At 40.4% G+C, this 12,048-nt stretch overlaps 2 protein-coding genes across 2 annotated transcripts in view; both read right to left on the bottom strand.

Moving 5' to 3' along the window:
* Positions 1-214: 214 nt before the first annotated feature.
* Positions 215-1,536, bottom strand: LOC149834083 (AP2/ERF and B3 domain-containing transcription factor ARF14-like). Its single transcript, XM_090009954.1, has one exon. The coding sequence runs from the start codon at positions 1,511-1,513 to the stop codon at positions 371-373; it is 1,143 nt and encodes a 380-aa protein (XP_089866080.1). The 5' UTR covers positions 1,514-1,536; the 3' UTR covers positions 215-370.
* A 10,007-nt stretch (positions 1,537-11,543) lies between these two features.
* LOC149834082 (TMV resistance protein N-like) overlaps positions 11,544-12,048 on the bottom strand; it is a 29,127-nt gene continuing 28,622 nt past the window's right edge. Inside the window, exon 6 of the mRNA XM_090009279.1 lies at positions 11,544-11,719. Coding sequence (XP_089865405.1) covers positions 11,544-11,719 — 176 coding nt within the window. The remainder of the gene's footprint in view (positions 11,720-12,048) is intronic.

The raw sequence follows: 12,048 nt of genomic DNA, 5'->3' as shown, positions 1-12,048 counted from the left end.
CCCTAAAGAGAAAAAAAGAAAAAGGAAGTGATGCCCACAGAACAACTTTCTAAATATTCGCCTTCATCATCCCATGAAAATTCAGTGTATGTCACATGATAATATTCTTCAGCATCATCTCATGAAGAAATTTCACCACAACATAACATCATTTCAATGCAACTCTATTATCATCTCATGAAGATCATCTTTTATATTGCACTAATACCCTAAAAACATCACCATCCTTTGTCATCTCACAAAGAATTTCATTATGTACAAAAAAACAAACCTACATAGGGAAAGAAAAGAAATCCTAGTTGTGCTGCACTCAACAAAAGAAAGAGCAAAAGACTTGAGCATTGTACAATTCCATTGGGGAAGCAAAGAATTACAAGACCCTAACACATTGCTTCTTGTAGCACTCACCACTCGTCAGATCCAGCTCATTATTCCTTTTTACATTAAGGGCTGGTGTCTTCAGCAGGTTAACCCCAAAGAGGCGGACCACCCGATCTGGTTCGGGTCTTGCCGTCATCGGCCACAAGAAGCACCCTTTTCTAGTCTGTGGGTGCACCATTGGTGCCATTTCGGATCCTATGCTGGTCCTTGCCTTCCAACTGATGTAGAGTTGCCGGTCTTGTCCGTTCGAGCGGGCAAAGCTCACTGTATCGCCGGCACAGAGACCCTTCTCCTTGACGAACCGGCTCCACCCTTTGGTTAGGACATAGCTCTGGCTGCTGTTCCAATATGAGTATCTGAACCTCCACACCTTTCCATTCTCGTCTTCAAAATTCAAGAGCACACCTTTGCATGTGTTTGAGCTTGCAACTTCTAAAGGAAAATATTTCTCAGCATGCTGCTTAGGTATCACTAACCTATTCAATTTACCAACATCACTAGGTGTGACAGCTTTCTCAAACAATGACTCGATCTCTTCTTCCTTGACCCTAAGACCATCCCTAGTCATATTACGTGCAGATAACACATCGAATGCCAAAAAATTCTCAGATTTATTATTCGACAACATCATGAGCCTATTCTTCTTGCTTTGGTTCAATTCATCATAGTAGGTGTGCTTTCTAAGCATATCTACTATCTCAGCCTTTGAGTGTGCGCTAAGGAACATGAACTCTATGTCACCCTCAGCGAGGGGCTTGAAGTTGGTGACGGCGTCCTTGCCTCTAAACTTCACAGCAGCTATATCATAAGCTTGTGCTGCTTCTATCTCCTGGTTGAACGTCCCCAGCCACACGCGCTGATGCTTCTCGTATATCTGAGCCCCCCATCGGCCATTCGGCTGCGGCACCACACCCTTGTATTGGGAAGATGGGAGCTTCCTCATCGACGGCATCGAATCAGCTTCGACATCGGGCTCTGGATCGACGACGATGCTACCGCTTCCCATCCTTTGCAGTTCTTCACTGAGATCTTTCTCCGGCGACAAACCGATGTTTGGTTCGTCGCCATCGATCACAACACCTACCAGCTCCACCGATTCGATCGATGTATCTGTGCAATCATTGGTGCCCATGTTATTATTCGCCAGAAAGTGGCTGGAAAAAATGAGAGCAGCTGATGAGCAGAAGAAGAAAGTATTGGAGTTTATATAAGAGATGAGTGAAGGTGGGGGAGATTTATTAGATATCGTCTTTTGTGAGGTTGGGGGTCAACTGGGGTGATGGTAGGAAGTTTCAGAGGACGACTTGGGGGGTGGGGGGAAAGTGATTGTATTGGACCTTTTAGATATTGTGGGTGCATCCCCCTTCCCCTCAGCTATGCTGCAGAATTCCAACTGTGGTTGTTCCTCTCCTTTTCTTTTCCTTTATTTTTTTATCCTCTCTATATATTTCATGGCTGGAATACTTTGTTCACTTACTTTTGTTTTTCCTCATTTTCTTGGCATTATGGAGGGGAATCTCGGTAATATGTTAAGGATAGGTTGTTGGTGTTTGACCTTTACATTATGACATGATTGTCCTTCAAGCAAGGCAGGGACTGAAGACATGTATGTCATTTGAGATTGGTGTAGAATAAGTGGGTTCAAGGAGCTAGGCTGCACCAGCTTGATGGGCATTTCTTGGTTGGGAAGGGGGAAGTCCCTTGAAGGAGCACAACGTTTGCTTTACATGACCAGAAGCATCTAGTTTAGGGTTGTTGAGAATCTTTGGGATCCCATAATGCTATAGCCTTTTTCTTTTTTTAAAAGCTTTTGTTATTAAAGATGGGGTGGTATTCGTACCTGCCTAATTCAATGTATTTATTAGCGAAAGTAAAAGGAATAATTGGGCTAATTTTGATTCCATTCCCTTGTTAATTTTTGTTGTTGGTTGTAAACATTGTGTAAACATGGCATCAAAGTTTACTAATGAGGTCAGATGATTAGTCCCGATTAGACTGAGCAGGCTGAGCATATCTGAGTTGGAAACCACTTGAACAAATTGGTCAAGGATTATAAGCAATTGATTGGTGGTGGCTAGAATTCCCCAACCTCTGATCAGAGTCCATTCACTTAGTCAAAATAATGAGGACGTCTAACCATTCTAAGCTGTAGTCTGGGTCATGTTCCTATAATTTGAATGGAACACCCCTGTCATGCAGTAGGTCTGAGTCCTACTCACACAATTTGAATGGAGCCACCCCAAGGTTAAGATATACTAGGGACTATTCAAACATTCAAATGTTGGCAAAGTTGGAAGGCTAGTCAATCTCAATAATACATATATATAGGGTAATTGTAATATGTTTACCAGCAAAATATGTTTGTTGGTATGAACCTAGATTTTTATAGTTTTTATTTTTATTTTTTCTAAAATTTCACTGTAGGGATCTAGATGTTTGGTTTTATAGAAACAACTCTTGGATCATTCGATTACAATGTATAAGAAAGATCTTTTAAGGCCTAAAAATCAACAGCTCAGAATTTTTGTAAATATTCAAGAATCAAAAATCACATTTTTTTATCCATTTAAGATGATTCAACAGTCGATTCCTAGCAAATGGAGCACACCAAATGCATCTGCAGGGTTAGATTTTGCAAAAAAGAAACAATGAAAATGACTAGTTCATTCCAGCAAACATATTTTGCTGATAAACATATTCCAATTATCCTATATATATAGAGTAACCCATTGACATTATGTCGGATGAGCGCGCTAATTCTAAGCTAAAACACCTTCAGTGGTGGTCACTAACTGCCGCTATATGTGCTTTTTCTGATCAGGGAATTAGACGCGGTTAAAGACCGTTGTTAATCCTTTGTTTTTTACATTCGATGAATACCCGTTCAACGGGCAAAATATATATATATATATATATATATATATATATATATATATATATATATATATATATATATATATATATATATATATATATAGAGAGAGAGAGAGAGAGAGAGAGAGAGAGAGAGAGAGAGAGAGAGAGAGAAAAAGAGAGATCCTTCCATGCAAACCAACGGCTCCCACACACAGATTGTGCCAGGTTTTACTGTGCTATTTTTTCAAAAGCTGCTGGCTCTAGTCACTACAGTATTTAATTATGTTCATGGCTGTAATTTTCTTTTTCCTCTTGGAGAAAGGATGTGGATAGACACGGCAGAGCTCATCCACTGGTAGACGTACGAATGACACGTGGCACTTGTTGATTGGATGGAGCAGTATAATCGGCTTGTAGCATTAGTTAGTTGCAGATAAAGTCTCTACCAATAAATGAAGTATTTGGAAACCGTAATCATCAAGTGGGGGTGGTGGTGGGGACCTCCTTCTTGGCACGTGCCTTGGGCGAATCAACTCGGAGAGTATTGGATGTCTCCATGTGAGGGTTACTGTTTTCCGGGTCAATGATGTGCATGAATGTGGTTGGCACGTATCTCTCACGTTTATATTGGTAACTTCCTATAACTTTTCTAGTTAACTTTTCAGTTAATCAGGATTTTGAAGGGTTTTTTTCATGTATTTCTTAAATCTGACTATACAGATGGCTTCTACATTTCTTATTTTATATGAATCGACTTTTGTAACATCCTATTTTGATATGCAGGTAGGTTTTTATAAGGTTTAGGAAAATTAACAATTCAAGATTTTCTTAAATATTCATGGTTTAAAAAATCATATTTTTTAATAAAAAAACATGATCAAAGCATTGTTTTTTAGTAAATTAACCATATCTGATACATCTGTGCAATTATATTTGAGTAAAACATGATAAAAACCTTTCAAAGCTGAGCGATTAACTAGTAAAGTGGTTAGCATCTCTCTCTCTCTATATATATATATATATGGTAGCTGCCCAATCCTTAGGTACGCAACTATCAGCGGGATAATGCTGAGCACTCAACATTAATTTTTGCAAAAAGACCTTTACTGATGCACTAAAAGTGTGTGCGAGTAAAGGTCTTGAGTGTGCCGCTAAAAGTCTCAGACCTTTAGTGACGCACACTTTTAGTGCAAAGATATTATTGCAGAAATTGAGGTTGACATGCGATGAACGCTCAATGACATCATTCGGCTGGCATTACGCTCCTAGTGATTGCACAGCTTTTATATATATATATATATATATATATATATATATATATATATATATATATATATATAAACAAATCAAAACCTCTATCCCTGCCTCCATCCCCGCACGGAGGATGGATTTCAACCTCCACCCCCGCCTTCATCCCCGTTTCATGTCCTCCATCCCGGTTCAAACTGGGATGAGGCAGGGCGGGGCCCGTTTTCCCGTAGTCTATTGCCATCTTTTAGAAGGACTGGGGATGGGACGGGGAAAAATGTAAGTCCATCCCCGAACGGGAATGAATTTTAACCTTCGTCCCTGCCTCCATCCCGGTTTCATACCCTTCATCCCCGGTCCAAACGGGGCGAGGCCCCACTTTCCCCCAGTCCACTGCCATCCCTACACACAGGTAGGATCTGTTATGCTGCGTGCTCAGCCCGCATGTTTTGATCGGTCATTCGAATATCCAAAAAAGATATCATCAATGTTGAGGATAAAATAATCGTTTTGTTATTTTGTAAAGGTTGGATAGGGATAAGACTAAGAGCACATTTCTTCTGCGTTCTTTTATTATGTTTATTATATTCCATGAATCAAGGGGAAGATGGAAACTTTACGGGCTCATTTACTTTTGTTTCATAGGAATGATCCCGTGGGTCCCTTGAACCAAGTGGGCCACATGGTCCATGGTATCATCTAACAGCTGAGCCTCCCCCACGAACCACTGCCTTCATCTGGTTGCTTGTGTGCATGACGACCAGGATATTTCTCATCAAAAACAAGAAGAAAGGAAAGAGAAGGAAAAACGGGTAGGGTCATTAGAAGAATGGGTAGGGTCATGGGCTGCTCTTCAAATCCGAGCCCGTTAAGAACCAGGCCAAAACCTGCCCCTTTAATAAATGGTCATCTCCCAGCCGGGCCACACTTAAAGCCTGACAGGTCGAGCTCTAAACAGGCCTGGCCCGAGCCAGCGCGATGCCCACCCGTAGTCTCAATGCATCACTTGCAAGCATGCTATCAATCATGTCGCTGACCAATATTATTGGACGTCTCATTACGAGTCAAGAGGTGCCGCGTTGACCATGAACCCTAATCATCAAATGCCTGCAGTATAAAACTCCATGAATACTTTTCTGCACACATCATGCATAGTTTCTCATTTGGCTTAAGCCTTTAGGCAAAGCACACCATGGATATCGACATCTTGACCTCCTTCAACTTGAAAGCCTTAAGCCACGCTTAGACAGGTGTGCGGAGACTTTGTATGCTATTTAGTAATTGTAGTTGAGAATAGCAAATTCTATAGAACACAAGTCATTACTCTTTAACTTGAATCATTTTAATATCTTTTTTTTTAATCCTCGGCTTTAATTAGCTAAAAAAACCAATGGCCTATCACTATAAAAGATTTTATTTAACATCACATATATTGGGGTAACTTAAGCACCATCCATTCAAAGATGGACGGTCCACATTTGCACGTGAGCAGGTATCCAATGGGTGGTTCTACTTGGTGGGTGAGCAAGCATATAAAATATTCCTCTTGTTTGAGTAGCATCCTTTTCAAATTAGGTTTTTGTATGTTTCTGGATGGTGTCTTCCAAAATGGGTTTAAAGGTGGTGGGGGTACGTGGGATCAGAAGACTACATGATTTGGGCCAACAACAATTGTGTACAAGAACTTAATAGGTAAATATTAGGTGCTAATGGAAGTATGAAACTATTGAGTAAAAATCACCTTTTTCCCTGTTTTCTCTCCCCTCTTTTTTTTCCTTTTATGTGAATTGAAACCTACATATGCCATTAGTGGGAAATGGGTTTTGAATCATGAGATTGTTACATGTAAGCAGGGTTTTAGGGGCTTCAAAAATCAATAGCCCCACAAGCTACCAAAATTTCACACGCAGATGGTATCGTAACATCAAATGTGACATAAATTGTGGTGAAGTCACCAAATAAGAGAAAAAAGGAAAGGAAAACAAGGTAGACAATTATTGCTAAATAGAAAACATGCATAGGAATAATGACTCACATTCACATACACATACAGGGCAAGAAAATCCCCTAAGCAACACCAAATCAGAATCTTCTTTTTAACGAGTCTATCTCTTATCATAAAATCAAAATTCAGAGAAATGAATTACGGGCTGAAACAATTACAGAAGAAACTTGCAGTCACCAACGGGGCTCCTTTTGTCTGGTAGGAGTAGCTAGTGAACATCACCTTGTGTTGGGAGGTTGCAGGTTCAAACCCCAATGTTATAGTTGTATAACTGGTAGGGGTCTGCCAAAACCCAGTCTGCCTTTCAAAAAACAAAAAAAAAAATCACAGTGGACAATTCTAGAGAAGAGATTAAAATCACTCACATAATTTACACATGAACTCTTAAAAAAAGTGATGTTGGTAGTGCGGGGCACCACCAATTAAAACACGAAATACAAAAGACAGTACAAATATTAAAAAACAAACACGTGCTTGGTGAGCCCTCCTAGGTTAGTTGTCGAGCTTGCAATCCGATAGCATTTTTTGTAGGGCACGAGCTTGACGAATGCTTGGGTCTGATGGAGTGGATCTTAGGACTGAACCTAGAAGAACTAAGTAGGTAAGATAGTTGGCTCAGCAGGGTTGGGATGCCTAAGCTAAATCACTCACGATGTAGTCTCAAATCCTTGCTCCAGTTCCCAAATACTTGAAATGAAGGGGATTCACCATATTTATAGGTTTCCAATAGGGTTTTGAGTCTTGATTTATGGATTTTTCACCTAAATATTCAGATTAAGCTGTTGCAGAGTATCCTGATCCTGATTGGTCAAGAGACCGCAATACACAATCCTATTGGTTGAGGATTCTACTTAAGAGTTAAGAAATCTAAAGTAAACTGGATTCAATGAATGTGAAAAGGATAATCCACAATTTAGTGTGAAAATGGCTAGTTAGGTAGAGTTTATCCTCATTTTTCATGCACTTTCGGAAAATAAAGGTAAGGAACTTCTGACTAGGGATGCACAACTAACTGAGCCAGCTTGAGCTCGGCTCAATCTTGGCTCATCCCATAAATGAGCCCAGCTTGAACTAATCTCTGAGGTTCGGTCGAGCAAACAAGCTGAGTTTGATCATCCTATCGAGCTCGATAAGGCTCGGCTCATATTATATTATATATATATATATATATATATATATATATATATATATATATATATATATATATATATATATATATTGCTGAAGAGCTGTTGAAACCCTTCAAGATGCCGCTGCCCCTGCAGGAGTGGCTTGATGCCGTGAACCCTAACATGGACCACTTGCACTTCGTCGAAAAACCTCAACCTGTCCAGCGGCAATACCACCTTCCGCATCATTGTCGTTCACCTCACCCACATCTACTGGATGATGCATATCATTGCCTTCAGCAAGATTGACCGTCGGGGGGCCCTCTCGACCATCATCTCAGCGCTCTGCGACCACGACTTTGCCAGCCACACTGATTCCCTCATGAACAAGACCACCGATTGAATATTCCTGAAAAATGCCATCTGCAAGATTCTCGTCAAGTGTTGGTGCACAGTCAAGAAGCTCGCTAAGGCCCGATGACTCACCGGATCTCTCTCTCTCTCTCTCTCTCTCTCTCTCTCTCTCTCTCTCTCTCTCTCTCTCTCTACTGAGGCCAGACCGAGCTCAACTCGACATGATACTCAGCACGAGCCGAGCCTAAACACTAGTGGTTCAAGCTTTGGCTGAGCTCAAGCCGAGCATGTACACCAGTTTACCTTGGCGAGCCAAGCTCGACTTGTGTGCATCCATGCTTCTGACAATAAATACATGTCACCAGAAAGCTTTGATAACAAGATAGAAAATTCCAATGCCATAATATTTTTTGGTCACTTCTGATGACAAGATATCATGCTCTAACTACAAGGAAAAAAGGTACTAACAACAAGATATGGATAAGAAAAAAAAATTGACCAAGCCGAGACTTGTCATCAAACAATCAGTTCCGATAATACACTAATATGCTAACTTCTTTTAGCCATATTTCCTTTCTTGAATATTAGATTAAGGCAAAGCTTGGTAAATTGGAAATCTAACATACATTGTTTTAATTCTTCTTTTAAGTGAAAAACCGAATTCTATTGTTTCGGTAGTTAAAATAACATTCAAAATAAATACCCTTAAAAGGTTTTCAATCGAGTACGCCATCTTGTTTTCATCGTAACTTTCTATTTTTTGTGTAAGATTGACTTGATTTATATCATATTTAAAATATAACACTATCTAGTGTAAAATTTGTTTTGAATAAAACTCTTTAAAATATCATTTTGAAGGTTAAAAATTTAATTGAACTAAGATTTATCTTATAAAATACTTGTAGGATTTAAAAAAAAAAACTGTTCTGGTCAAAATTGCATTGTCTACAAGTCTCCAACATATCGAATAAACCATTCAGTAGTCGGACCTTTACAACTTTATATGAATGATGATCTCTCTCTCTTTGAAAAAGTCATGCATGTGCCTCCCACACAGCAAGTACGACATGTGAAAAAGAAAGGGCACCCATATGCATTAGGAGGTTAAAAACTACGAGAATGATTTTCATATGCATGTATAGAGTTAGGCATTGATCCCACAAATCAACATGTAAAATCTCAAGAGGACAGAAAGCAATAGTCTTAGCTTATCCAAATGCAAAATTATGTGTCTTTGCAATTACATAACTAGCTAGAACATAAAGTAGATAAATACAAACTATTATCATAAGACAAAAATTGTCTAGATCGAAATATATCCATGACACCCTACTAAGATGTCTAAGCCTACAGTGCCATGTTTATGATGAGGTATTCTTCCACTACAGGAAAATTGTCAATTAGCGACGGATATTAACGACGGATTTTTCCGTCGCAACGTTGTGGCAGATTAGCGAGAGAAACTAATCCGTCGCTAAGTCGCAACACACACGACGATTAGCGATGGATTTGCCGATGAAAGTTTTTTCGTCGCTACGTAGCGACGACGTTAGCGACTAAAATCTTTCATCGCTAACTGGTTATGTAAATTTACGATGGTGTTGCGACGGAATTAGGCCATCGCCAAATCCGTCGCTAATTTTCCCGTAAATCCCTAATCAGAGCCCTTTTTTCTCTTTCCTGTTTCGTCTCTCTCGCCCGCCCGATGCACTCCTTCGCCGCCCGACACACTCCCTGGCTCACCGCCTGTCGCCCGTCACTCCCCGGTCCGCCGCCCCCCGGTCAGCCGCTCCCCCGCCCGCCGCCCGACGTCTCCCAGGTAAATCCCTTCTTTTTTTCTGGCAGGGGGGGCGCCTGCCCCTTTTATTTTTTCTGACAGGGGGTCGCCCCCCTGCCTCGTTTGTTTTTTTCGGCAGGGGGGGCGACCCCCTGCCACGTTTTGTTTGTTCCGGCAGGGGGGCGACCCTCTGCCTTGTTGTTTTATTCGGGCAGGGGGTCGCCCCCCTGCCACTTTCTTTTTTCGGCAGGGGGCGGGGGGACCCCCCTGCCTCATTGTTTTATTCGGACAGGGGGTCGCCCTCTTGCTTTTCCGGCAGGGGGTCACCCCCCTGCCTCGTTTGTTTTTTTCGGCAGGGGGGCGACCCCCTGCCGCATTTTGTTTTTTTCGACAGGGGGGCGACCCCCCTGCCTCATTGTTTTATTCTCTGCGGTTTGATGCCCAATATCTGTTCTTTTTTTTTATTACAATTCTATATGCTTCTCTGCAATGGTAAGCCAAATGTAGCATCTCGTTTAGCACTCTTCTTTCTTATTTTCTGAGTTCTCGTTTGTTGTTGTATGATGTTCACTTCAATCGCCTCATTATGCTCATTTCCATTTTGTTGGCATTAGTATCACCAACCATGTTATTTCCATTTGGATATCTTCAGCCATGATCACACAATTATATGATTTAGCCTTCTGCATCTAGATATTGCATCGTATTCCTATGCCTATTCATTTTCTACTAGTATTGTCTATGCATTACATTTTGCCCCTTTATTTCTTCTTTTAGTCACATCCCTATTTCTGTGTACTGACTGTTATGGTTCATATACCTGCATTTTCATTCAGATTTGTACTTCGTCGCATCATTCCCCCTCTCTCATCTGCATCTTTCATTTTTATTACATACGCATTGCATCACTGCATCCAATGTTCTGATTTCCAGGTAAGCCCATTAATTTTCTATGCTCATGTTTCATTACATTCTCTGTATGCAATGTATGATGTTTAGTTTAGCAATACCTACATAATATTTTGCTTTCTAGCAGTAGTTTCATTTCATTATCTTGCATGTGATAGAGCCCTGTGGCTGATTTGACGCAATTCACCTATTTTTCCGTGGATGTTAACATATGAAGGCTACTGTCTTATTAATCAAACTCCCTCATCATTATAAGCTTGAGCCAAAATGCCTCATATATTGGTCGGGTAATGGATCCATACCCTTTTAGATTCCCTTCCCCACACTAAACTGATTCTAGTGTTAACTAGAACAAAGAAAGCCAACATCATATTGCCTTTTCTGGTGGCCCACTTGCTACCTCAACAGACTAGAAAGGTAGGTGCCATGAGAATTGAATGCCTTGTTCATGTTTCTAATTTGCGATAAAATTAGGATTTGTTGAGCTAAGATTGGATGTCTTGGCTATAGTTTTTTATTTATTCTGATTGGCTGAGCATCACTTTTGCTAATCTTTGGCACCATACCTTTACATCCATACCCACACTCACTTTCCCACTTGCTGCACATCAGCAACTCTGGCCACACTTACCCTTTTGTATATAGCACTAGCAGGTCATTTGCAACATCTTGTACATTGCATTTACCTTCTAGCTCCACTGACTGGCTATGTTAAGTCCATGATTGATGATATAAGAACCCCTATGTTGTTGCCTTTTAAAAGAAATATGTCAACATGTTGTATGCCATCAATTTCTGTAAATCGAGTTGCAGTTGCTGGAGATATGTCTCGCTGCTGTAAAGACAATTTACCAGCATAGGCAATTGAGTTGTTGCCTATTAAGTTGTCGCCGATAAAGGTAAGTTACAGACTAATTGTTGTTAAAGTTGATGTATCATATATGATCAATGCGTCGGTTAGGACCATTGTGATGTGTTGACTGGAAGCACTCTGAATAGCATTACTGGCCTTCACCCATACATTTCTTTGTTGTAATTGCAGCAACCCCTCACTGTTACTGTATCCAGCATCCATTCCACCTGCATATGATATAAATCTTTGTACTGTATCTCACATTCACAATATCATACCCCAGCAACTCATATTTTCAGGACTTTGCACTAATATGCTACCTATAGTCATCTCTTCATAGTAATATCTTGTCACCACCATTCGCTTACGTTCTTGCATACATCATTTGTGTGTCATTAGCTATTACATTTAGGCTTCACCTTCCCTGCACTACATAGTTTCACAATAATGATGCATTTACATAGCCACTGTAGTGCTCCCCCATTTCACATTTCGCATAGCATCTCATTTGACATTTTACCTCATATCATTGGATCTCTTGCATATTATATTATAT

The sequence above is a fragment of the Nuphar pumila genome, chromosome 6, assembly GCF_984573655.1.
Source record: "Nuphar pumila chromosome 6, dmNupPumi1.hap1.1, whole genome shotgun sequence".
Classification (NCBI taxonomy): domain Eukaryota; kingdom Viridiplantae; phylum Streptophyta; class Magnoliopsida; order Nymphaeales; family Nymphaeaceae; genus Nuphar; species Nuphar pumila.
This window is presented reverse-complemented; position numbering and strand designations above follow the sequence as displayed.

Bases quoted from the DNA above. Each gene is read 5' to 3' on its own strand.
- LOC149834083 (XM_090009954.1), bottom strand. From the start codon at position 1,513: ATGGGCACCAATGATTGCACAGATACATCGATCGAATCGGTGGAGCTG.